This window comes from Oryctolagus cuniculus, chromosome X (assembly GCF_964237555.1).
Source record: "Oryctolagus cuniculus chromosome X, mOryCun1.1, whole genome shotgun sequence".
Lineage (NCBI taxonomy): Eukaryota > Metazoa > Chordata > Mammalia > Lagomorpha > Leporidae > Oryctolagus > Oryctolagus cuniculus.
This window is the reverse complement of record NC_091453.1, coordinates 130227806-130255466: the sequence shown is the minus strand read 5'-3', so window position 1 is coordinate 130255466 and position 27661 is coordinate 130227806. Positions and strand designations below refer to the sequence as shown.

Sequence of the window (27661 nt, the reverse complement as noted above, 5' to 3'; positions counted from 1 at the left end):
TTGATCTGTCACAGACTAGATGGCTTCAACAGCAGACATTTATTTTCCACACTTCTGGGGGCTGGGAAGTCTGAGACCCAGCTGCCAGCAAGGTACTAGGTTTTATTCTGAGGCCCCTGTCTTGATTGTGTGTGTGTGAGCACACACGTATGCACATATGTACACAGAAGGGTGGGGGGTGCAGAACAATCTGTCTTTATTTGTTCTTGTAAGAGCACTAATACCATCATGAGAGTCTCACTCTCATGGCCCCATCTAAACCTAAGTATCTACCGTAAGTGTCATCGCTATATCCATGGGTTCTGTATCCATAGACTCCACAAACAGCAGTTATGAAAGTTTGGGAAAATATTTCATCTGTACTAAACATGTACAGATTTTGTCTTTATCATTATTCCCTACACAACACAGTGTAACAGCTATTGGCATGGTGTTTACCTTGTGTTAGGTGTTACAAGTAATCTAGAAACGATTTAAAAGTCTATGGGAGGGGGCAGGCACTGTGGCTTATTGGGTAAAGCTGTCGCCTGTGACACCAACATCCCATATGGACGCTGCTTGGAGTCCCAGCTGCTCCGTTTCCGATCCAGCTCCCTGCTAATGTACCTGAAAATACAGCGGAAGATGGCCCAAGTACTTGAACCCGTGCACCCATGTGAGAGACCCAAAAGAACCTCCTGGCTTTGGGTCAGCTCAGCTCTGGCCATTGCAATCTTTTGGGGAGTGAACCAGTAGATGGAAGATCGATCTATCTCTCTCTCTCTCTCTCTAACTCTGCCCCTCAGATGAATAAATCTTTTTTAAAGCCTATGGGAGGGTGTTTGTAGTTCTATTTCATATGTGGATTTTGGTATCCTTGAGGGAAGGGTTCTGGAACCAACCCTCTGCAGATCCCAAGGGTTGTCTACACCATCACACTGAGGGTTAGCGCTTCCACATAGGAATTCTGGGGACAAAACCTCTTGTGTGAGGCCTAGTGTCTCCCCTTCATTTCTCCCAGTGATTGGTCACTGCCTTAAAAAAGGACACAGTGACTCCTGACAGGGCTTTCCAAGCCCCTCCCTGCACACATCAGGCAGACAGATGGGAAGAAGTTCTCCTTGGTGTCTGACCAGGGAGCACAATCCCTTTTCCTTTAGAGAATATAAGACAGCTACAGATGGAAGAGAAGGCATCTGTTTGCAAAGGACATAAATAAAGGAGTAAATCACAAATTCGTGCAACATTGTATTGCAAGAAAATGTTTATTAAGCAATAAGGCTGTAATCACTTTAGTGCCTGTAGGAGTGCCTGTGTTGCAGATTTTGTGTACCCACAGTCGGAATTCCATTCCCTGGGAGTTTCTCCAGGACTAGAGAAGAGAGACCAGGTTTGATCAAAAGGCCAAGGCCTCAGAATCTCAGAATTGTTGCAGCTAAAACAACTTCTTAGTAGATTGCAATCCACTCTGGTGGTTTTTTTGGGGGGGCAGGGAAAAAGCATTCTAATTTGAACAGACGTGCTGTATCCTATCTGCCCATGGTGGTACGTGTGTATGCACAGCTGGAACGTGCAGCCAGAGGGATTATAGGCTATTTCTGCATCATGATTAAAAAAAAAAACAGGCTATGCTTAACAAACAAAGTATGTCAGTAAAGAAAAGTAAATGCCCACCCCGCCCAAAACCCAATCCAAGGGACTCTGTTCACACTGTAGGTCCCCTGGACATGCAGACCTCATTGGTCTGTCCCCACCTCCGTCTTCTGTTCATGGCTTGGGACGGAAGTACTGCTTCTGCTGATACACAGCAGGGGAGGACCTTGGGTCTGCGGCAGGTGCCTGGGAAGCCTCTGCAGTAGGAGGCTGCTGGGTTCTTGGATTAGCAACTTGCACCTGCTGGGAGAAGAATAGACAAGGTGGAATCCTTTGCTAGAGTTCCTGGACAGTCAGCAAGCTGCCAAGAAGTGCCTGTTTGCAACATGAGCCTGCAAAGTGCTGACAGCAATGGGGAGCTGGGAAAGCGGAGATTCCTCCTCTTTTCTCTCTCAGTGCCATCTTGGCTTAGAGCTCAGCAGAAGCAGACCTGGACTCTGGCAAAGTTGCCTGAAAGCTCCTGGATCTGCATCTGGGCTTCTCTGCCCAGCTTCTCTGCAGCCCACTGTGGGGCCTCAGTCAGGCATTTCCATGCTGCTCTTGATCTGCAGCTCCTTAGGCCTTAGGCCCTTTAACAAACTTCCCAGAGAGGTGCCAACTCACCCTGGGGTGTGCAGGTGGGAGGAAAGATGGACACAAACATGCTTGTACAAGGAGTGGGCTGCTGAGGTCTTTTCTGTGTAGCAAGGAGGGATTCCTTTGGGCTCTGTTTTGAGGTCATATAAGAGTCCAGCCAGTGAAACAAAAAGGGTTGGAAGAGAGGACAGAAGGGAGGAGGAGGTGGCAAGCTTGGATCTGGGCACAAAACTGGAGGTGTCCGCATACCTTCAGGGCAGTAGGGCCCTGAAGTTTTGTGGCCAGTGAAGCGCCCACATAGCCCTACCTTGGGTCGCTGCTCTGCTTTCTCTCAACTGAGCAACTTCCAGAATCCTCCCTTCTCTACTTCCCTGGGCTACCTACTCAGCTTTGTGTTGGCTCTGCCTCTCAGCATCCCATCCAGGAGAGTAAGTTTGTCAAAATCAGACACAAGGGGCTGGCTTGGTGGTGCAGATTAAGCCACCACCTGAGATGATGGTATCCCACACTGAAGCTACAGTTCAAGTCCTGGGTGCTCTGCTTCCAATCTAATTCCATGCTAATGTGCCTTGGAAGGCAGTGAAAGATGCTCCAAGTGCTTGGGGCCCTGCCACCCACATGGGAGACCCAGGTGGAGTTCTACACTCCTGGTTCAGAACTTGGCTCAGCTGTGGCTATTAGCATTTGGGGAGTGAACCAGTGGCTGGAAGACCTCATTCCTCCTCTCCTCTCCTCTCCTCTCCTCTCCTCTCCTCTCCTCTCCTCTCCTCCCCTCCCCTCTCCTCCCCTCCCCTCTCCTCTCCTCTCCCTCTTCTCATCCTCTCTCCTCTCCTCTCCTCTCCTCTCCTCTCCTCCCCTCCCCTCCCCTCCCCTCCCCTCCCCTCTCCTCTCCTCTCCCTCTTCTCATCCTCTCTCCTCTCCTCTCCTCTCCTCTCCTCTCCTCTCCTCTCCTCCCCTCCCCTCCCCTCCCCTTCCCTCCCCTCTCCTCTCCTCTCCCTCTTCTCATCCTCTCTCTCCTCTCCTCTCCCTCTTCTCATCCTCTCTCTCCTCTCTCTCCTCTCCTCTCCTCCCCATCCTCCCCTCCCCCTCCTCTCTCTCCTCTCCTCTCCTCTCCTCCCCTCCCCCTCCTCCCCTCCCCCTCCTCTCTCTCCTCTCCTCTCCTCTCCTATCCTCTCCTCTCCTCTTCTCTCTCTCTTCTCTTTCTCTCCCCCCTTACCCCCCATCACTCTGCCTATCAAATAAATAAAAACACATCTTTAAAAAAAATAGCCATGAAGGCTCTCACCAGAGTCTGACATATGTAGTGGAACCATTAGACCCACTGATCAGCTGATTTCTTCATATGGGACCAATTTTCTGGCAGCACTGGTAGAGCCAGTTGGTCAAAGTGTGTATGTGAAAAAAAACACATCTTTAGCCATTTAAGGGCATTAAACTCTTTCATTCCACATTAACGTACTGGGTTTTTGTTGTTGTCATTTATAGAAAAAAATGTTATATTACAATTTCTAAAATCAGCACTCTGCTAAGTGCTGTCCCTCAAATTGTGTTTGTAGTCCCCACAGGGCACACTAGAAGCTTACTTGGGAGCAAAGCACTATGAAACTACCACCTGTCCAGCTTCTATCCTGGAAACAAGGCTACTGCGGATGGTTCCCAAGGTAGGTCGGCTCTCAACAAAGACACCTTTGATTTGTTTTCAGCACAAGGAAACATATCCACACTAAGCCCTAGATTTAGAAGCAGGACCAAAGACTCAAGTCCAGAAAGGGGCCTTGGGCCCAGGCAACACACTCAGCATTAAAAATATGGCATGGATCACTTAGACCAGCTAACATTTTTGAGAGCTTTCAAAGTCAGATTGCACTTAAGATCCTCTAGGAAAGCTCACTTTTTCCAAGAAACCTTGCAGAGAACAGTCTTACTCAGCAGAGTCCAGCCACCATGTGAATAATTGCTCTCTAATGTATTCAGCTTTGGGGTCGGTGCTGTGGTGCACTAGGTTAAGCTGCTGCTTGTGTCACTGGCATCCTATATGGGCGTCAGTTCAAGTCCCAGCTGCTCCACTTCTGATCTAGCTCCCTGCTAACTTGCCTGGGAAAGCAGCGGAAGTTGGCCCAAGCACTTGGGCCCCTGCCACCCACGTGGAAGACCAGGGTGGAGTTGCTGACTCTTCACTTTGGTCTGGCTCAGCCCTAGCTGTTTTGTCCATTTGAGCAGTGAACCAGCAGATGAAAGATCTCTCTCTTTGCTCTATCCCTCACTGCATTTCAAATAAATAAATCTTTTTAAAAATGTATTCAGATTTGAAATCTAAATTTCCCAGAGTCTGATACTGTGGTGTGGACCTCGTGAGGGAGGGTCCCGAGTTTCTCTTGATGCGTGCTGCAGGATAAAGGAGACGGCTATAGCATACCTCGTGCCACATGGGTTGGCCTTGGATGTTAGACTGCTCATTGGAGGTCCAAGGATTCATGTCAAAGAAAACATGATGTTGTGGCTCAGCTGGCTGTGGCCAGAGTTTGATGAAATCTTGTGGGGTCTCCAGAATGTCCATATCTGATTCAGAACTGATGGGAGACACAGAAATTGTTCCAGAATTTAGGCTATGCACCAATAGTGGCTGAGCCACAGAGGTCAACTGTTGCTCCGTAGGAGCAAAACTGGAAGAGAATAAACCTGTCACAGTGACCCAGATCTAGAAATGATGACCCTGAGACACTCTCCTGCTCATTAGCAGGTGCTTCAGACACATTTGGTGCAAGACCCAACTTGCCCAAGTAAAGTGAATGTAGATGCAGTAAGAAATTATAGTCACTTGTTTCATTTACATTTTCTTATTTATATTACTTGGACAGTCTTGGTGCTGCCAAAGTGGGTTAGGCATTTTACTTACCCTTAAAATCACTAAAGAAGCTGGCAGCTGAGTAAGGACTGCGACAAAGATTTTGTGATGTCAAACCCAGTGTTGGAGATCAAACCCAAAGCCTGGAGAACTTGTGACTAATCTATAAGCCCATTCCAGACTCTTAATCTACACTTTTAACACCCTCTTCAGGTGCATTCTGATGATCAGGTCAGTTGGAAACTATGACACTAACTTACCCCACATGCCCAGGTCACTGATTCTAAAACAAGGCCTGGGGGAAAACTCACAGAGCTTGGGGGGGGGGGGGGGCGACCATTTTAGAAAGCTAGCGTTCATTCAGAACTGTTATTGAGCCCAAACTGTTTGCTAAGCAATCCCTTAACTGCTGAGCGGAACCTTCTCCTTCTGACACTCGGAAACAGACCATTATTGAGCAGAAATGTTTTGTGCCTTCAGGACTTGGCTCTTACGTGTTCTTGGCAATGCAACTGTTTCACACAGTTACCTTGCATTGATTGTCAATGCATGGAAACCCTTTCACTGCTCTACTGTAAGACCCATATTCCAGGGATGTTTGGGCATGAGCCTGGAAGCCCAGGTATTACTCAGCTGTGGTCCCTAAAGACTTCTCTACAGATGCCCTGTGTTTAGAAACTGGGGTTGAAGAATCAAGCCAAGTGATTTCACGGTTTGCCACCTACTTCCCTAGTTGTGAGGCTTCCTAATCCCGTCCTTTTTGTCACGAGGACCCCTCAGTTTCATCAAGGGATGCTTAGCCATTCATCATTTGTTCAGAGACAGTGTGGGCAGTGGCCAAAGAGGGAGATGAGTTGAGAGCAGGTTTCTGCTGCTCAGAGCAGGGGTAAGGAACTTCTGGCCCATGGGCTGTATAAGGTTCGTGAAATCATTTGGTCTGGCCCTACCAAGGCAACCACAAGTGGAACTCAAAATTCAACAAATCTATATAGCACACTAATCTTTAAGTTAATAATTTTGTGAAGCCCACAGATGATGTTATAAATCTCCAAATGTCCCTTGGCACATAGAAACGTTCCTTATCCCAGCTTACAGAGAGAGCCGCTGGTGTCCCATGGCCATGACGGGGAGGCAGTGATCTCAGCCCTTATTACCATTATATGCACTTCTTACCTTTCATTTTGCTGTGGCTTCGAGTCTCCATCTTGATAATAGTCAGGGGACTTCTGCTCAGTTACTATCCGTAAAGGAACCAAGAAGGGTCGGGTCTGCACATACGTAACCTGCTTATTGTAGAAGGGTAAGGTTTGGCTTGGCAGACAGAGCTGCATCATATGATTCCCTACAGCGTTACTATGATGCTGTGACTGCTCCGGTAGCAACTGTTTCTGCAGCAATTGTTGTTGCTTCTGCTCCTGCAGCTGTTGCATCTGCTGCTGCAGCAGCAGCAGCTGCCCCTGCAGGTATTGTTCCTGCTCCTGTAAGTACCGCTGCATCAACACAAGAGAAGAAGTAGCTCAGTGTCTGTCTGAACCTCCCAGAGATGTCATAAGTACTCCCACTCCGTTCTCCCAAAACCAAAGACCACAGTGGTCTGTCTCTGCACATAGTGGTCTGTGTGACTGTCTACTTGTTTGACAGGGCACCAGTTGGAATCATGCTCCCGATTGTGAGAGTGTAATAAGCCAACACATATGCACATGTATGTGGGCATAGTCTAGTGTGTGCTTGGCTATACCTGGCCCAGGACTTTTTACTATCTTGTGCAAATGAATTTCAGCCAACAAGGCAGCCACTGTGCGTTGGGAGAACCAAGTGAGTTCAAATCCTCATGAAAATAAAATCCCCTTTCAGTTACACACTTAAGACAGGCTTTCTATACCTGGTTGGAAGTAATGGTATGGTCGTCAAACATATTAGTAGATGTCAAAGAGCGAGATGGGCCACAGAAACGTTTGGCCTCCTGGACATCTGAGAAGGACCTCTTCATCTGAGCAGTACACTGGGTTTTGGATTCAGGACTGACAACAAAAGTGGTTGATTGCATCTGTAAAGACACAGTATCACAAACTTCTCATTCAGGTTTTACGCCTGTGGGGAGCAACTCGGACTGGACTAAGTTACTGGAATTGGGACTTATTCTATGCATCTGCTCTCCCACAGTATGGCGCTGGGAGAGGAGAAAACAGCTTCTACACAGCTGCCTCCAGTTCAACCAATAAACTGTAGGACCTGCTCCTGGTTGGAGGAGAGCAGCGTACTTGGCGTGTGGGCAGCCGAGTTAGGATTGGCAGAGGAGGACTATAAAGGAGGAGAGAGACGGCATGCACCAGGAACATCTAAGGGGAACATCTGAGGGAACACCTGTGCAGCCCCCGAGAGAGCCAGCCGGCGGTGTGCCGCTCCCCCGCGGAAGTGGGGAATGTGGCAGGGGGAACCGCCCTTCCACGGAGGTGGAAGGGACGGTAGCCAACCCGGGAAGAACCAGCAGCAAACCCGGGGAGGGCCGAGAAGACAAAAGAACAGCGCAGGGTCCTGTGTCGTTCCTCCACGAAGAGGGGGAGCGACATAATGGTGCCGTGACTCGGATATGAAGCCTAGGCAGGGTCCAGTGTCGTTCCTCCACGAAGAGGGGGAGCGACAACGCCTGTCTTTAGGGCACAAGACTTGCTAAGCATGCAGCTCGATTGCCCACAGAGAACCCCAAAGGAAGCCTTGGCTATACACTAGCCACATCTTTCACAGTCAAGGACTTTCTGGTCCCCATCTCACCTCTTGCAACCAAGAGCAGAAGGGGAAATCCTTAAAAAACTGCTGATAACTCCCATGGCTCTCTGTGGACAGCAGTTGTTTCTCCTGGCAGGCCCTACTGGCTAACTCCTTGAAAGGTACCACAGTCCTCCTCTCTTCTTCCTCCTGCCACTTAAGGGGAACCAGTCTCTGACCTGATACGTAGAATCCTGCAATGTCTGAAGCTGTTCCTTCATCATGTCCAGAGCATCCTGTTTGCTTGTAATGTCAGCTTGCAGCACTCGAGTTCTGTCTTCCAGCTGCTCCTTAAACGTCTTCATCAGGTGAAGTTCATGGCCATTAGTATAGGACACCATTGGCAACGACACTGGCTGTGGAAAGGAAGCCCTTATGATTCATATACAAGAGCATTGGGTTCTCCAAATCCCACCATACTGTTCTATTTCAAAATTTTCAGGCTGAGAATGTAAACAGTGGCGCTCCAATCCATATTGAACTCATTTACAGAAAGTCTGAAGAAAAGGCTAGAGAATCCAAGATTTCTACATCAGAAATGGACCATGCAGATCATTTAGTCTGATATTTTTTTTTCCTAAAAGCGAAAATATGGAATTGGGCCAGAGACAGGAAGCAACATGCCCAAAGTTTTCAGTGGAAGAATGGGAAGGTAGAGCCAAAGTGTTCTACTCCTCAGTCAGATCATTATCACAGTCTGCCAACAGGACCCTGGTTAGCAACTGGAGATTCAGCTTAGAGTCAGGGAGCAGCCAGCTAGAAGGCTGTGGGGCTAACTCAAGCTAAAGAGAACAGGGATTCAAAACAGACCAGAGCTGGAAGACACACAAAGAAAAGCACACAATTGAGAGATTTAAGAGAGTGGACACACAGAGAGCTAAGCGACAGCCTGCAGCACTGGCCAGCATCCCATATGGGTGCTGGTTCCAGACCCAGCTACTTCACTTCTTATCAAGCACCCTGCTAATGGCCTGGGAGGAAGATTTAGACACAGGGAGAGGGAGAGACAGAGAGAGAGAGAGATCTTTGGTCTCCTGGTTCGCCTCCCAAATGGCTGAAATAGCCAAGGCTGAGCCAGGTCGAAGCCAGGAGCCAGGAGCTTTCTTTGCGTCTCCCACATGGGTGCAGGGGCCCAAGCACTTGGGCCATCATCCACTGCCTTCCCAGGCCGTTTGCAGGGAGCTGGGAGCTCTTCGGCCATTTGGATAAAGCATCCCTGTATGTCCCAATCTTCCTTTATCAGTGTCTTGAATTCCTGACTCAGCTCCTTCCCCCACCTGGGCTCCACCTTCTGGATACATTGCTGGTTGTCACTACATGGCACTCAGGAAGAAGCTTAGCATGCTATGACCTACAGAGCCTGGCTATACACGTCATTGCTGTCATTCTGATAACTTTAAGCAAGAGCTATACTGAAGTTTTAACTAGAAATTCATTCAAAAGAGAAAATGAATCTATCAGCAGTGAAAAGTACAACACATTTTCTCATAAGGACGTAAGTAAGAACAAAATGGGTTTCCATGGAAATTTCTTCTTACATAATTCAAATAATGTTCATAGCAGTCCACAAAGCTATGGAAAAGTAAGAAGACCATTTCAAGATGTCTCAAGAAACAAGAGGCTCAAGGGCTTGCCAGCGTTAAACTGCTGGAGCCCAACTCAAACAACTGTCTTCCAGACCTCAGTTCCTTTCACTGGATGAGGATGCATTGGACATTAGGACTGCAATGACTCAAACTCAGTGATTAATTCACACAATTCAACATAGCTGACCATAAACTGCTTCTCTTGGCTGCCAACTCAGATTTTAATAATTATGTCTAATATACAAGATGATCATCCAAATCTGTGTTTATGTACACACATTTGCTAATAGATGAGGTGCAGTTAATCCAAATGTTTTGATATTTGAAGGCTGGATATATGTAACACAGTGAAATGCATGATCTAACCTAACAAAATCGCACAGGAAAAAGCCTAGCCTGTGGCGTGAGGGACGAGTTGGTACAGGTGGGCAGGCAAAGTGTCCTTCCTCGGCATGACTATCATGCCCTCACTGCTAAGGAGAAGCAGGGTTCTTAAAAATACTGGCTTTTCCTGGTACTTAGCTTCCAATTTGACTCAAACTACCTCTCAAGCACAAAGTGTCCTTGGGCATTCCACATGAATAGAACGCCCAGCCTCCCTGTTTGCAAGGGAGTTCTTGGCTGCCTCTGAAAACCCAGTACAACAGAGGCAGGGATCGTTTCTTATTTGGTTGTAAAAAGTGTGCTTTCTACAAAGTGCCACTGAGCACGAGAGTGGAAATTCAGCGCTCGGCAGAGTTAGAGGTGAGTGCACCTTGTGGAGCAGGCCTCGCAGACTACCTGAGCACTGCTGCCAGCGAATACAGTGGCGGCGGACAGCACCTCCTGCACCACTGGGATCTCGGAATCTGCTGAGTCATCAACGGACAGCACCTCCTGCACCACTGGGATCTCGGAATCTGCTGAGTCATCAACGTATTCTGGTTCACTCTGGCCTGCTGAGTTCTCCTTCACTTCCGGTGCCACTGTTTCCACTGTGTTGTTCAGGTTCTCGGTATCCACTGAATTATCCAAGTCTCCTGCCTCTTCCAGGCTCACAGAATATTCCAGGTCCACTGGATCCTTCAGCTTCTCCGGATCCACTTCAGATTCGTATCCAAAGCTCTGCCAGGATTGGGCTAAAGAAGACAATAGAGTGGAATTCAGACAAAAAAAAAAAAAAAAACTCTGAGTTATCAAAGAAATTAGACAACAGTGAAATCCAGTTCAATTCTACAATAAGAATGAGATGTGTCAGGAATCACTAACAACACTATTTTTAAAATTTTTTTCATGTTTGAAAATTAAGAAAAAGGAGGAGGAGTCTGAATTTACACCTGCCCACTCCTCCAGCACTGGTGCCTAGGCTCATTTCAGTTGTTAGTGCTGTTTCATTATCAATTCTTTCATCTCTGCTCCAGGAAATTGGGTACCAATCAACTGAGTTGGTTGAAAATGAACTGAGAACAGTTAGTCATCAATCACTTCTGAACAACTGAATTCTCTAGAAAGTGGGAATTGCGACCAGGGGGCTTTGAAGGGCCCTGGGAGATGTGACAACATGACTTTTCTTCAATAGCAAAGAATATCGAATAATGTGAAATGGCACAGCCATTTTGGAAAAGCAATTTGACAGTCTGTACAATGGTTGAACGCACACTTCCCTTACAACCCAGCAGTACCATGCCAAGGAATTTGCTCAAGTGAATTGAAAATGTACATCCAGGGCCAGCGCTGTGGCTCACTTGGTTAATCTTCCGCCTGCGGCGCCCGCACCCCAGGTTCTAGTCCCAGTTGGGATGCTGGATTCTGTCCCGGTGGCTCCTCTTCTAGTCCAGCTCTCTGCTGTGGCCCGGGAAGGCAGTGGAGGATGGCCCAGGTGCTTGGGCCCTGCACTGCATGGGAGACCGGGAGGAAGTACCCGGCTCCTGGCTTCGGATCAGTGTAGCACTGGCCCTAGCAGCCATTAGGGGAGTGAACCAACGGAAGGAAGACCTTTCTCTCTGTCTCTCTCTCACTGTCTGTAACTCTCTCTCTCACTGTCTAACTCTGCCTGCCCCCCCAAAAATGTATATCCAACAAAACCTCCATGTAAATATTTACTCATAAACACCAAAAACATGGAAACAATCAGACATCCTACTACAGGTGACTGGATTTAAAAATGTGGTATATGCAAAAGATATGGTACTACTCAGCAGCAAAAAGGAACGAAATGATGCTTGAGGCAACATGCATGAATCTTAATTGCATTTTGGAAAGTAAAAGAAACAAGGCCAAAAGAGCTAGACATTGTATGATTCAATTTACATTACATTCTGGAAGAGGGAAGCCTACAAAGATGGAATTGTAGATCCATGGTTGTCAGGGTTTGGGAGACAAAAGCTTAGTATAAAGAGTTTGCACAAAGGAATTTTGGGGATGATTGAACTATTCTGTTTGGTACTGTGGTGATGGACACATGACTCTTAGCCTTTCTCAAAACCCATAGAACTGTACACCCCAAATGGTGAATTTTGATGTATATAAATTTAAAAATGAATTGATCATGATATGAGGAAGCCCAGTTTTGAATGCAGACTGTGGCAAATGAATCTAACAGCATTAAAAATAAATGATGTATCCACAGTGAATAAAGCCTAAGTCACTTCAGAAAACAGTGGTTATGGTGCCAGTGCTATGATATAGCAAATAAAGGAAGCAGCAGCTTGCAGCACCAGCATCTATATGGGCACCAGTTCAAGTTCGTGCTGCTCCACTTCTGATCCAGCTCCTTCTTAATATGCCTGGGAAAGCAGTGGAAGATGACCCAAGAACTTAGGCACTTGTATCCACAAAGGAGACCCGGAAGAAGCCCCTGGCTCCTGGCTCCTGACTGACCCAGCTCATAATCCACATTTTCATGAGTTTTTAGAAGACCCCTTCATATGCATGGGTCTCAAAATTTTATCGCACCAAAATAAACTTTTATCTTTTAATCCATTTTTTCATGAATTTTTTGAAATACCCTCATATCTTAAAAACGAAAGTGTAGAAACTGTAAAATTTACTAATTAAAAATAGAAGTATGACTTCTATATATGGAGATTCCACAGTAAAAATTTATCTATGATAGAATTCCACTAATTAGAGGACATGATCTATATTAGCAGATCTTTAAGCTTTGTGTTTTTTATACAAGTACAGTTGTGAAATGTATTTAATGCAGAAACTCATGTAATAACGTTTTAGAGACTATCATTTTCCCCTTTTATTCTCATTAAAACTGAGTAATGCAAAGTTTCTTTGGACTACAACTACTGTGCCATAGCAGAATAGACTGCATGAATATGAAAGATAAAGTGCTATTCCTCCCAGGACTGATATCTAGCACTTTAGAAGAGTAAAATTAAATGAGAGAAAATGATACTATTCCCAAGCACTTGAACTTGTGATGAGATGTTCATTTTTCATTGCTCTCAAATCATCCTCTCAATAAATTCACAGAAGATGAAGAAAGCTGGAATTCTCTCCTGTGATCTTATACCATTGCAAATATAGTATTATCTTCATCTGAAAAGCTGTAACCACTTTGTAGGTTCACTGTTTTTCTTCTGTTCATCTCCATCCAAAAACCCAAATTTACCTACCAGGAGAATCAGAAGATGTTTTGGAGTCGTAAGAAGAGTCAGACTCTATCTTAATCACTTCAACTTCTTGTGATCCATACTGCTGGACTGCTACCAAACCAGTTTCATCCTATGAATTTCCAAAAGATAAAGGAGATGACATTTCATTTTGGAGGTAGAGAGATAAATGACAGAAACAGAGGCAGAACACAATGTATCACATTTCACAACCACATTTCTAACATTGCTTCAATCATCTGAAAATTTAACACAAAATCACCACATGTGTCCTTGAAAAATGTTGCTGGAAGGAAACAGCAAGCAGAGATTATGGGCATCACAAGGTAAACATTGCCAAACCAAAGGAGAGAGACACCATATGTATGTATGCTAAAAGCAGAAGAATTTAAAAATGTCCCTATCAAAGTCCTGACAAACACATTATGCCTTTCAATGGAGTTAGTAGGAGTAGTAGCCAAGGATGGCCAGTCACCTCATCTTCCATTCCTCATTACTAGCCTCAAATCACTGGTTCAAAGAAAAGCAGGACAGCAGTGGGAAAACTGCACCACTGTACACTGATGGGGCCATCTTCTCAGAATACCTACACATGCAGCTTAGGCTTAGATCAAGAAAAGGTCAACTGGATGCTGTTTAAGTACTACTTCATATTTTTTAAATTTTGTATTAATGTGTCACAGCACAATAATTTGGTACATGTATTCAGTGATCATCAGGTTAGTCAGCATTTCCATCTCAAACATGTTTTTAATGAATAACACAAATTGTACATATTTATGAAATATAGCTTGATACTTCAATATGTGTATTCAATGTGTACTGATCAAACCAGAGCAATTAACATTTCCCTCTACTTGTCTTAGTTTATGTTTGGAGTCTTCAAACTCCTCTCTAGAGGGAGGTAGGATAACAGGTACCAAAACATAATGAGATGAGATGGAAGGAGTACATTCTAAGGTTCTACAGCACAGGTGAGTAACTATAGTTCTCAATAACCTGTTAAATATCTGTATTTTAGATGAATTGACATTGAAAATAATATTAGAAAAATCACTAGTAGTTGAGAGAGAAAATGTTCTTGAGAAATCCAAGTGCAACAGTCTCATTTGATAGTGTCAGACAAGACAAGGTCATACAGCATGTTAGGGGCATGGCAAGAGAGACTCCATTTTTGTCAAACCCAGTGCTCTTATTCCTAAGCCTGGCTACTTCTTTTTAAGCCATGTGCTACTTTAAACTGTATGCAGATGCTCCTTCACTTATAATGGCATAACCTCTTGATAAATTCATCACAAGTTGAAAATAGCGTATGTGGAAATTGCATTGAATCCACCTAGCCTATCAAACATCCCAGCATAGGGTGTGGGTTGTTCCACTTGATTGGGAGATGCAGTTCACTGCCACTGGCCAAACACTACAAGAGAAGATTAGAGTGCTAGCTAGGAAAAGATCAAAATTCAAAAATCACAATACCGATTTTATCAAGTGTGCATTGTTCTTACAGTATCATGTGTGAGAAAATCATAATCTAAGCCATTGTATATCGGGGCAATTTGTATACTATATGCATGTTGGGTTATCTAGTTCCATTTCCTTAACAACTGGATCCCTTTTTAATGGTCTGTGGGTCACTGTTCATATGACATTTAAGCACATGGTTAAGCAATGAAATATTTTACACATCTGTCAAAATACTTTGGGGTTTTTTTTATTGGTTTGTTTGTACTAGCTAAAGCACCGACATCTATGTTGATTTTTCTACAAGGAATCTGTTTCTTGGATTACATCCTAGCATTTCAACTTCAGGAAACTGTGTAGCCTCGAAACAACTGCTTTGTTTTGTACTCCTTTAAAAAAGTGATATGTTGCTAGAGATGTGTCAATACTTTTTATATTTAGAATAAAATTATGACAGGGTGGTATTCACTGAGATAGGATATGATCTCTCTTTCCTTTCTTTTGTTCTTTTTTTTAAAAAAGATATTTATTTGAAAGACAGAGTTACATAGAGAGATAGAGCTGGAGAGAGAGAGAGAGAGAGACAGAGAGAGAGGTCTTCCATCTGCTGGTTCACTCTCCAAATGGCCTCAACAACCAGAGCTGAGCTGATCCGAAGCCAGGAGCCAGAAACTTCTTCTGGGTCTCCCACATGGGCCATAGCAGAGAGCTGGAACAGAAGTGGAGCAGCCAAGACTTGAATTGGCACCCATATGGGATGCTGGTGCTGCAGGCTGGGGCTTTAACCCATTGCACCACAGTGCCAGCCCCTTCTTTTTTCTTTATCATAGTAATCTATTGATTTAATGCATAACTCCTTGCTTCCTGAACAATATTCAATAATAATTTGTATGCCAGGATGTTTATTAAGATGGTTATTGTTGTGCACTCATGTTTTAGTCTATGAATATAAATCCAGTGATTGTAAATTAACTTCAACTATGTTATCATATACAGTAATGGTAATTTGCTGGAGAAAACAAAATCAAAAAAACAATTTTACACACCTGTTTAAAATGCAATTAATACTAAGGCCTGGGGACCAGCGCTCTGACAAGCAGGTTAAGCCGTTGCCTGCAGTGCCAGCATCCCATATGGGTGCCAGTTTGAGTCCCTGCTGCTCCACTTCGGATCCAGCTCCCAACTAGTGCTTCTGGAAAAGTAGTGGAAGATGGCCCCAAGTCCTTGGACCCTTGCACCCATGTGGGAGACCTGGAAGAAGCTCCTGGCTCCTGGCTTTGGCCTGGCCCAGTTCCAGCCATTGTGGCCATTTAGGGAGTGAACCAGCAGATGGAAGATTTCTCTCTCTCTCTCCTCTCTGTATCCCTGTCTTTCAAATAAATAAATATTTTTTTAAAAAGAAAAATGCTAAGGGATGGGTCAAGGGAGGTACAGCTTTTGAGGCTGGACACTGAATGGGCTTCAGATGTAGACTCCAGTAACTAGAAATGAATATGTGAGGGTAGAGAGGGCATTCAAGAATTATGTACCCAAATCTTTGCATTTCCCATGTGTTAGCTTAATATCATGAGTGCTCATGACCTATTTTTAAGAGATCCTTCAATTTTATATTTTAGGAGGGAAAAGAGCCATTCGTCTTCCAGTCAGGCCAGCACATTGAATAGACATAGGGAAATGCGAGACAAACTAGAGTATAATTCTTAAAATACAATGATTTTAAAAGATTCTCTCTGGACTCCACTCTTTACCTGCCATCCTGTTTACATTATTTCCTGCACAACAAAATTTCTCAAAGAGGTTTTCTCTCTATACACAATGTCTTCAATTCCACCATTGTCTTTTAAATCACCTACAATCAGACATTATCCGCCCATACTCCTGCATATTCCATCAAAATTGTTTCCAAGTTCAGCAATGATCTAAAGGGCCTAAGTCTAATGAGCACTTATAAATAAACCTAACTAATCACTACCTCCTCCTGGAAATAGTTTCTTTCCTTTGCTGAACTCCTACCTCACAGTCATTGCTGCTCAGTTTCCCTTGCTGAGTCCTCCTCTTCTATCTCTTTATCTTTGGGTGTACTCCAAGGTTCAGTCTCTGGCCCTTGTTGCTATCTACCTAGGTGAGCTCATCTAGACTCAACAGCTTTAAGAGCATCCACGTTAGGGCTGGCATTGTGGCGCAGCAAGTTAAGTCTCCACCTACAGTGCTGACATCCCATATTAGTGCCAGCTGGAGTCCTGGCTGCTCCACTTCCCACTCAGCTCCCTGCTAATGTGCCTGAGAGTGCAGTGGAGGACAACCCAAGTGTTGGAGCCCCTGCACCCACAAGGGAGATCTGGAAGAGTCTCCTGGCTCTTGACTTTGGCCGGCCAGGCCCCAGCTGTTGCAGTCATTTGGGGAACAAACCAGCAGATAGAAGATCTCGATCTCTATCTCTCTCCCTCTCCCTCTCCCACTCCCACTCTCACTCCCTTTCTCCCCTCCCCACCCCGTAACTCTGCCTTTCAAATAAATAAAAAATATTTTTTAAACAGTTACAAGAAGAGGTCACTAGGTCCATTGAGACCTCAGCTGATGCCATTTGAGGTCTCCAAAGCCATATCACCTCACTAACAGGCATGGTACTATGGAACAGATGTTATGGAACACAAAGTGTTGTTATTATGTTAACCAATCAATCAGGTCAGGCAAAACCACACCCATCAAACAGTTTTCTCTAGGGTTCAGAGACCACCCCCCATCATTTCCTCTCCCCTATGAAATCCTCTCGTTACTTGGTTAATGCCACTCCTGGGAACATTGGCTGCTATTCTCACCCTGTCTCTTATACTACCGTGTCTGTTTAAGTGTTTACAAGAGGTGATAATGGAATGAATCAAAGCCTTCATCAACCAGGCAGTCAATCAAATGCTGCTACAGGGATATACTTGGCTCCCCACCCAGGAGATCACAGCTTGAGACATCACTCCATGCCAGTGAAGAGTAACTCATCACCCCATATCAGCAGGAAGTAGCTCTAGAAGACAGATCATCGTCCCTCTACCTCTCTTGGACTTTTGGGGCCAATGCATCCCATACAACACCTGCTTTATAAAAAACATGTGGCAGGGGCCCATCGGGGTCTCCCGCATTGGTGCAGAGTCCCAAGTACTTGGGTCATCTTCCACTTCCTTCCCAGGCACATTAGCAGGGAGCTGGGGAACAAAAGCAGCCAAAACCGCTCTCCCAGATTGAATCAGCGTTTACCTTCTTTGACTACTTATTTTAGACACTTACACACATACTTGTTGAATGAATAAACAATTAAGTGCCCATCACATGTTTAATATAATTGAGACACATGGATTTGGATGGGAAAGAAATCTGAAACACATGCAAGCTCCAAATCTGCCAAACATGCCTGTTTAGTGCACAGCTGAGAAGTCAGCAATTTCTAGGGATGGATGGCAAACGTCAAGTAGCTGATAACATAAGTTACCTAAACCCATCATTAAGAGCAAGTACTTGGACAGCCAATAGGAAGGATTTGCTTTGGATTGGCATCAACACTACTACATTAGCCATTGCTGCCCATATAGTGATGTGGTGGTTTTGTGGAAGGAACTTCAGTGAAGTTATTGTGCAACTGAGCTGGAGAACCTCTGCTTAGCCTTGGTGAGGTACTTGCTGTTGCCCGAGCTCACGTGATCTCTTATCTCCTGGTCTTAGCACAGGCTGCTCCCTCAGCCTGGATGTCCTTCTCCACCTACTTTTCTTGGCCACCTGTCCACTTCCTCATCAGAGGCTGTCATAGAGTTCTGATATTCTTTTCTTTTTGTCTTTGCCATTTTAATTTCTTCTCCATGTGTTTAATTTTGGAGAGTTCCTATTTCTTTGTCTTTATTTTATTAACTTTTATTTAATGAATATAAATTTCCAAAGTACAGCTTATGGATTACAATGGCTTCCCCCCCATAACGTCCCTCCAACCCGCAACCCTCCCCTTTCCCACTCCCTCTCCCCTCCCATTCACATCAAGATTCATTTTCTATTTTCTTTATATACAGAAGATCAGTTTAGCATATATTAAGTAAAGATTTCAACAGTTTGCTCCCACACAGAAACATAAAGTGAAAAATACTGTTTGAGTACTAGTTATAGCATTCAATCTCAATGTACAGCACACTAAGGACAAAGATCCTACATGAGGAGTAAGTGCACAGTGACTCCTGTTGTTGACTTAACAAATTGACACTCTTGTTTATGGCCTCAGTAATCACCCTAGGCTCTATTTCTTTGTCTTTAAATCTATCAATTTACTAAACTTAAGATGTTTTATCTGCCATTAGTTGCACCCAGTGTAGTTTTCACTAAAATTTTGACTTAAGAATGTGTTCCTATCTTGATATCTTAACTTAGAATTTTGAACATATGTAACACAATTACAATGATTTCAGTAACTTTGTTCACTAATTCTAAATCTGTTCTGGAAAAGTTTCTATTTACTGATTTTGCTCTTCACTAAGGGTCATGCATTACAGCTTCTTTGCATGTCTGGTAATCTCTGACTGAGTGCCACAATATTGTTAAATTTACTTTGGAAACTACTTCATATTTTGTACTCCTACAAATATTATTCCTCTATTTTCAAGGAAACAGGATAGTGAGAACCAGGGGCTGGCATTGTGACATAGCAGGTTAAGCCGCCCCCTGAGATGCTGGCATCCCATATGAGCTATGGTATGGTATGTGTCCCAGCTGTTCCACTTCCAATCCTGCTTACTACTAATGGCCTGGAAAAAGTAGTGAAAGATGAACAAAGTGCTTGGGACCCTGTCACCCACGTAGGAGGCTTGGAAAAAGCTCCTGGTCCTGGTTTTGGCCTGACCCAGCCCAAGCCACTGAAGTCATTTAGGAAGTGCACCAGAGGATGGAAGCTCTCTCTCTGTCTCTTCCTCTCTGTTTAACTCTACCTTTCAAATAAATAAATAAATAATTTTTTTAAAAAAAGAATAATTGGAAACAGTTTGATCTCTTTTGAACTGTTAGGAAGAACCAGGCAATGCAGATAGCCTAGAGCTAATTTCTGCCCTTAGCAGAGGCAGTACCTTTTCTTACCTAACTTCCAGTGAATGACGAGGATTTCCAGTGTGGCTGGTACAAACAAGAACTATGGCCAGACCTTTATGACTGCTGGAACTATTCCCTGTAATTCTCTTGAATGGCTCTTTACCCTGCTTTAAGCAGTTTCCCCAAATACAAGTGCTCATCAGGACTCTGCTGAATTGCAGAGGGCACCATCACAGAACTCAGACATTTCCCTCCAGCATCACCTCTCTGCTCTCTGGGACTTCGCTAGCACGCTAATGTCTGCCTGTATCATCACCTCAGTCTCCTCAACTCAGGCAGTCCACTGAACTGCATCTGTGTTCTCCTCCTTGGCCACATAGCCTAGACACCTGCTGTGTAGTTGGCTGTGGGAACTATGAGACTCAGGTGATCTCCCATCACTCAAGGATCCCTGGCTTCTCTGTCTAACGTCCATTATCTTGAAAACTCTTAATTCAGATCTTTTAATGGTTTTATTTTTGCCTGTTTTGAGCAGCAAAGTTAATCTAGTCCCTGCTGCTCCATCTTGGTTGGAAGTAGAAGTCTCCTAACTCCATAGAATATTCTACAGTCATGTTATGATCAAATTTGGGACTGTAGAAAAATAGCACTTAGTGTTAAGGAGAAGCCAATAGCATGTAAGCTATATTTTTCATTATAAATATATGAAAAATATATAGATAGACTAAAACTGAGTGGAAATAAGCAAAATTAAATAGCAGCTGTGCAATGGTGATGGGATTGTGAGTTTCTTAAAATATTTTCTTTGAATGTTATAATCAGATTTTATAAATTGTATAAAGTTGAGAATATTTTAATCAAGGTTTCCTCAAAACATACTACGTTTAAGGACCCTGGGTTCCTCATACATAGTATGCTATACACCAGCTGTGTTGATGGTTAGCTTGATGGTGAGAGCTGTGTGGTTGCTTGGCCTCTCTTCCTAGAATAACTGTATGTAAACAGAACATAGCTCTATTTACATTAGTCGCCTTCTACCTAATCTCCTCCCTGTTTCAAACTACCTTGAACAGAATGTTAGGTAAATGAAATCTTTTTGTGCTGTAGAATACTAGAACTTACTCCTCCTATCAGAAGGGAGGATGTTTTATTTACATAGAAGTACCTTGCTAAGTGAACAATAGTTAAAACTTCAATACAACATCAGCACTTCATATTTAGAACATTTGCTCACAGAATATGCATGGGACAGAAGAACTTAAATATTGAAAACACCTGCTGTCAGCACTGTCCCAGGAACTTGCAAATCCTTTCAGACACAACTACATATACTGTCCTGAAATTTCTTTACCATACATTTGAAAAGTTCTATAACAGTAGCAGAGTGATTTAACATAGAGTATTCATTTGTACATCTAATATTGATGATTGCCTCCTATGTGTGCCAAACCTGCTCAAGATGCTGAATATATGCTGTTCAGCAGATAGCTAAGGGTCCCTGCTCTAACAGGGGTTTCATTCTGCCGCAGGAAAACAGACCTCTGTTAGAGGTAACCATGCAGTGGCAGGAAGGTGAAGGACAGCCTCGTCGCTTCTCAACATTGGGAATGCCTCCCAGAATGCCTCTTCGTTTCTTCTCTACCACTCTTCTTTCAGTGTGAATCATTACATTTTTCTTTATTATTACTATCTTAAATGCATGCAAATAAGCTCCACAAAGTTCATGGAAAATGTGTATTATGCAAAAACTGTGTGTACTTTCAAAAAAATTTGCACCAAAATAAAACTATCTTTTAATTCCATTTCCCATGAATTTTTAATGTAGTGTCCTATTTGTATGATAATTTAATAAATGTATATAATGTGTAATAACTAAGATTACTTAGCATTTACAAATCCTTAAAATTTTTAAAGCTTTTTAATTAATTAACATGTAATAATTGTACATATTTTAGTTGTACATCTTTGTGGGATACAGTGTGATATTTCAACACATGATATAATGTATAACTAAGCCACGGTAGTTAATGTTTCCACCTCCGTTTCATTACTTTACACTTGGAGCCTTCCAACTCCTGTCTTCTAGTTGCTCATAAAATATGTAATAGGTTATTATAAATTGCTGCAAACCCCTCCGTGTTTCGGTACCATTTGTAGCAAAAAGTGGAGGGCATTAGGTTAAGTGAAGTAAGTCAACACAGAAAGACACATACCTCACATTCTCTCCAGGAATATGAAAGCTATAAAACACCAAAAACCTGAACATAGAATTGTGATTACTAGAAACTGTGAAAGGTGGGAAGCACAGGTTAGAGGGAGGTCAGAAAAGAGACACCAAATCATACTTAGATAGAATGTGGTTTGATTTTATTTCCCAGACTAAGTTTCAAATCATTGCAGGCAGACTCATGTTTTTAGTTTCTATTAATGTATATCCCTAAAGAAATCTTTCCGGTAACACCTGGTGAATGAATAAATGAACAATACCCTGAATTTCTTAAGGAAAGAACAAGGACAATATAGGTGAATTAGGAACTAGATTCTGCCTTTGATGGGATGATGATGTCTGACGAATCTACTCACATGGTCTACTGCGGCAGCCCAGTCAGTAACTTATAATTATAAAATGCACTCACAGGGCAAGAACTTGAACAATGTTTGGGATTGAGGTTAATTTAATTCTTTTTTAAAGATACTATGGGGACCATTCCAAACATGGCAGTTAGAGGCTCCCAATAATAATAATAATAATTTTACATAATGGCAACAATGGAACCCTGCTCATGTGTATGCCCATATGAGATTCCTCTTGAAATTAAAATCTTTCCATGTTAGCAATGCATATTGACTAAAAGAGTCAACATTAAAGGGTAAGAGGTCAAGGTTTTAGTCAATGGCTTTCAATGTACATACATTTGATGCAGCAGCTTTGTCACGCAGGGTTTGAAATCTAGAACCTCTTCTTTGGCCTTGGGCACTCCTATAAACAGGTGAAAAGAGAGATGGTAAGCATTTCACTTGCCATTTAAATCTAATTTTTAGATCAGATAATAAAAATAAATTTCAAGTAAGAGAAACTATTTGTCTTAATATATAACATCATCAATCTTTGAGGTGTCACATTTTCTACAGAGAAAGTTGTTATGCACCATAGCTACGCAATGTATCCTCTGTACCCTTGTAGGAATGACGTTTGCTACAGATCTCGATGAGGAAACCAAGGTTTTAAAAAGCCAAGGTGAATGAGAAAATTAAATCTGGCCCAAAGACATTTCTGTAATTTCAGATGGGTTAAAAATCAAGAAAGAACATGTAGTTTCCTGTAATTAGAGAAATTCTGCATTCTCTGGCTCATTACCCATTCATTTCAATCAAAATCAGAACTTCAATACCCAAGAGGAGATTGCAGCTTTGCGGCACATTTGAATCTAAATACTAATTTTTTACCAATTAAAGTAGAAGGAGGGAGGGAGGAAGAAAGGGAGTGAAATAAGAAGAGAGAGAGAGAATGTGACTGGGATGGAGGGAGGGAGGGAGAGAATATGAAGAAATGAGAATTTTATTTTTAATACTGAGAATATCATTCCAAGCCTTAAAATTTTTCATAACTGGGACTCTGAAATTGAAAAATATTTTGTTTTCAAGAAATTTTCTTTTAGAGACCAGAAACTGAAAAGTCCCTATTGCTCCAAAAAAATGAGGAACTGGAGTATGATAATAAATACAGTATAAAGGAAAATCTTGGAGCAGCAAGATGGTAACATGAATATATAAAATTTTTAAATTATGAAAAGTCCTTGGGCCCCTGCATCCGCATGGGAGACCCAGAAGAAGCTCCTGGCTCCAAATTGGTGCAACTCTGGCAGTTGCAGCCAATTGGGGAGTGAGCCAATGGATGGAAGACTTATCTCTCTCTCTCTCTCTGCCTTTCCTTCTCTCTGTGTAACTCTGATTTTCAAATAAATAAATAAATCTTTAAAAAAATTAGCCAGTTATGGGGCCGGCGCTGCAGTGGAGAGGGTAAGGCCTCTGCCTGCAGTGCTGGCATCCCATACAGCTGCCGGTTCAAGTCCCGGCCACTCCATTTCCAATCCAGCTCTCTGCTATGACCTGGAAAAGCAGTAGAAAATGACCCAAGTCCTTGGGCCCCTGCACCCCCATGGGAGACCCAGAGGAAGCTTCTGACTCCTGGCTTCAGATTGGTGCAACTCCAGCTGTTGTGGCCAACTGGGGAGTGAACCAGTGGATGGAAGACCTCTCTCTCTCTCTCTCTCTCTCTCTGTGCTTCTCCTCCCTGTGTGTAACCCTGACTTTCAAAAAAAATGAATAAATCTTTAAAAAAATTAGCCTGTTATAGATGTACTGAATTTCAAGTCCTGCCTGGGGTCACCTTTTCAAAGCCAAACCAAATGATTTCTCAGGCCTTATACAGACAATGAGCCACACATTCCCTACCCCTGAATAAAAGCATGTCAATGTTCAGTCAAAATGATTTGATAGACATAGTGCTTCAATGAAAGGAAACACATACAACATTTTTACATCACAAAAAGCAGGACCAACTTATTTTTAATACACAGAGTGGTTTCATATGGCCTAGCATGTGTACATACTCCATGGAAAGGTTTTCCCACACAACGTGTGTTTCATTTGGCATCTCAGTCTTTCTACTTGATAATCACTGGGTCATTCCCCTAAGATGACATCACATGTGTTTTTTCTATCATTTGTATAAGACTATTACTGTGTCAGTCCTGAAATAAAACCAATGAGACCAGTGAAGTCCCAGCATAAATTAAAATAAAAAAACTTTGTATGTCTTTGCTACTTATTAAAATGCTGATGGCTTATGTGTTGGCTGTGAAAAAATGAGATTGACATTAAACTTGGCCATATTTTTCATTTTGCATTCTTCAGATCATTCCCATTCATTTCTAGTGGTTATGTACAAGATTGTGCCCTAGAAAGGAGAAAACAAATTAATTGAATAAAATGAAGTAGTGTTTGTACTTAGGGAGACCCAAGCTGGATGCAAGTTGGATCCTAGCATCATGGAATTTTCAATTTTCTCTGAAAAGAGCCAAGTAACTCTCTGTAATCACTGAACAAAATGTGGAGTGTCATAAGAACAGAGGGAAATGGAGAGGGAAAAGAGCTCTTCCAACGTGGGCAGCAGTGGGGAGGACTCCTGAGAGGAGGAGGACTGCACTTGTTCTTGAATGATGAGAATTCAAACATGCAAGCTACAAGGGGGAAGAATGTCACAGACTGGTGTCTTTATTATAGTTTCTTGTTCACTCATCCATCTCTGTGCTACAAAGCAAGCATATGACAGGAGATACGGTGCTGGACCCTGAGAACACAGCCAAGTGGGATGTATTGTTTCATGGGGTATGTGGATAATGAAGAATTAGTCTCAGAGTGAAATCTAAAATTACAAAATGTAATAATGATGAAGGAAAGGGCAGAGTGCCATGGAATAAAACAAAGAAACTGACAGTACGAGTCAAACATGAAACAACAGAGAGAGAACGTACTTCGGGTTCAGGAAACAAACATATGCATAAGCTCTGTGTTGGAAAAGAGCTTTGAGATAACCTAGGGAGGAAGAGGCCAGGGTGGTTAGAGTATGAGAGATAAGGGGATATGTGGCACAAAACAAGGATTTGGGAATAGGTAGGCTGAGAGTAGTATGCCCTCCGTGCCACGCACAAACAGCTTGGATTTTATTTTGAGTGCAGTGGGGAAACCACTGAAAGTTCCGGGGAAAGAAAAGGTCAAGATCACATTTAAGCAAATGATGTTGGAAAACAAATTAGACATCCATATGCCAAAAAAAATGTGAACGTTGACCTAAACCTCATGCATTATAAAAAAATTAATGGACTGTGCATAGAAATGTAACTATAGGGGCCAGCTCTGTGGCCTAGTAGGTTAAGCCTCTGCCTGCACCCTATATGGGTACCAGTTCGAGTTCCGACTGCTCCACTTCCAATCCAGCTCCCTGAAAATAGCCTGGGAAAACAGCGGAAGATGGCCCAAGTGTTTGGGGCACTGCACCCACCTGAGAGGCCCGGAAGAAGCTCTTGGCTCCTGGCTTTGGATTGGCCCATCTCCAGCCATTGTGGCCATTTGGAGAGTGAACAACTGGATGGAAAACCTCTCTGTCTCTCCCTCTGTAACTCTGTTTCTCAAATAAATAAATATATACTTTTTAAAAAATTCACAACTATAAAACTTCTGGAAAAAATATAAATCTATGTAACCTTAAGTTTGGTATGGAATTCTTGAGACTTGAGTGACATCAAGGGGCCTGCTCTGTGGCAAAGTGGGATAAGCCTCCACTTGCAACCTAGCATCCCATATGGGTACAGGTTCAAGTCTCAGCTCCAATCCCAGTCCAGCTCCCTGATAAAGCACCTGGGAAAACAGTGGAAAATGGTCCAAGTTCTTGGGCTCCTGCACCCATGTGAGAAACCTGTAAGAAGCTCCTGGCTCCTAGCTTTGGCCCAGGACAGTCCCAGCTATTGTAGTCACTCGGGGAGTGAACCTGTGGGTAGAAGCTTTCTCTCTCTCTCTCTCTCTCTCTCTCTCTCCCTCTCTCTCTCTCCCTCCCTCTCTCCCTCCCTCTCCCTCTCCCTATCTCTCTCTCTCTAATTCTGGCTTTTAAGTAAATAAATAATTTTTAAAGAAGGACATGACACCAAAAGCACAATCCATCAAAGAATGAAATGATAAAATATTCCTACCTTAAAAATCAAAGACTTGTTCTGCTAAGGATACTGTTAAAGAAAATATAAAAGGAAGCTACAGACTGGAGAAAGTATTTGCACATCAAATATCAGAAAAAAGGCTTGTACACATTATATATATATAGAATTTTCAATTCAGTAATAAGAAAATAAACAACATGATTTTAAAATAGGCAAAGCATTTCAAGATACAATGCAAAAGAATACAAGATGAAGGCAAGTGATGAAAAGATAAACTCTGATACATTCACACAATGAAATGTAGCTCATCAGCAAAAAGTTATTGATGCATATTGATGAAACTCCAGGGAGTTATTCTTAAAGAAAGACATGGAAATATGGGCATGTATCTTTATATCTGGGTAGCTTTGTGTGTATTTGTTTCCTAATTTGGAAAGCACCTGAAAGCAGTTAACAAGTAACAGCAGAACTGCTGCCCATATCTTGGTTTCTAAATACTTTCAGGTAAAGAAGCCATGGTGCCTAGGAATTAGTTGATTTCATGGCACCATGACATAACAATTAGCTGATTTTATGGCTGAAGCAAAGAAAGTTCAAAATGAACTTGGGGGCCGGCACTGTGGCGCAGCAGGGTAAAGCTGCTGTCTGCAGTGCCTGTATCCCATATAGGAGCCCGTTTGAGTCCTGCCTGCTCCTCTTCCAATCCAGCTCTCTGCTGTGGCCTGGGAAAGCAGTAGAAGATGGGCTCAAGTCCTTGGGCCCCTGCACCCATGTTGGAAACCTGGAAGAAGCTCCTGGCTCCTGGCTTCGGATCTGCACAGCTCCAGCTGTTGCAGCCAGTTGGGGAGTAAATCAGTGAATGGAAAACCTCTCTCTCTCTCACTCCCTCTCTCTCTGCCTCCCCTTCTCTCTCTGTATTATTTTGATTTTCAAATAAATAAAATAAACCTTAAAAAAAACTTTGGGCATCTTATACCAGATTTTAAGATAATTCTCAAAAACTGATGAGAAGTGTCCAAAGGACCGAAGAACCAGTTGGAGGGAACTCTTCTGGGCTAATTCTGGGACCATATGAGCACTAAAATAAATAATGATAGTAATATATTCTAATCTAGTAAAAACTGAACAAATAAGTTAATTAATGAGGCACAGGAGAAATTACTTGACCATAAATGCCAGCCATTAAATATAGAATATATGAAAGAGTTAGAAAATCATCAATAGATGATAAGACTAATGGGCAAAAAAATTATTGAGGAACAAGATATTTATAGCCTTTTTAAAAAAAACATTAATTAATTAATTTGAAGGGCAGAATTACAGAGAAAAGAGAGAGGATTTTGTGTATGTGTGTGTGGGCGTATGTATAGAGAGAGAGTGGAGAGGGACAGAGAAAGGGAGGGAGAAAGAGAGAGAGAGAGAGAA

The 27661-nt window shown here is 43.0% G+C and overlaps 1 protein-coding gene across 5 annotated transcripts in view; it reads right to left on the bottom strand.

The window, feature by feature from the left end:
* Window positions 1-1225: 1225 nt before the first annotated feature.
* Window positions 1226-27661, bottom strand: part of PASD1 (PAS domain containing repressor 1) — a 95656-nt gene continuing 69220 nt past the window's right edge. For 4 of the 5 annotated variants that reach the window (XM_051833846.2, XM_051833845.2, XM_017350860.3 and 1 more), the window contains 8 exons: window positions 22437-22503; window positions 13014-13122; window positions 10186-10523; window positions 7999-8175; window positions 6936-7100; window positions 6227-6543; window positions 4625-4778; window positions 1226-1875 (listed from right to left, as the gene is read on the bottom strand). In XM_051833846.2, coding sequence (XP_051689806.1) covers window positions 1747-1875; window positions 4625-4778; window positions 6227-6543; window positions 6936-7100; window positions 7999-8175; window positions 10186-10523; window positions 13014-13122; window positions 22437-22503 — 1456 coding nt within the window. In that variant the 3' untranslated portion in view covers window positions 1226-1746. The remainder of the gene's footprint in view (window positions 1876-4624; window positions 4779-6226; window positions 6544-6935; window positions 7101-7998; window positions 8176-10185; window positions 10524-13013; window positions 13123-22436; window positions 22504-27661) is intronic. The other variant, XM_051833848.2, reaches the window with a different exon arrangement.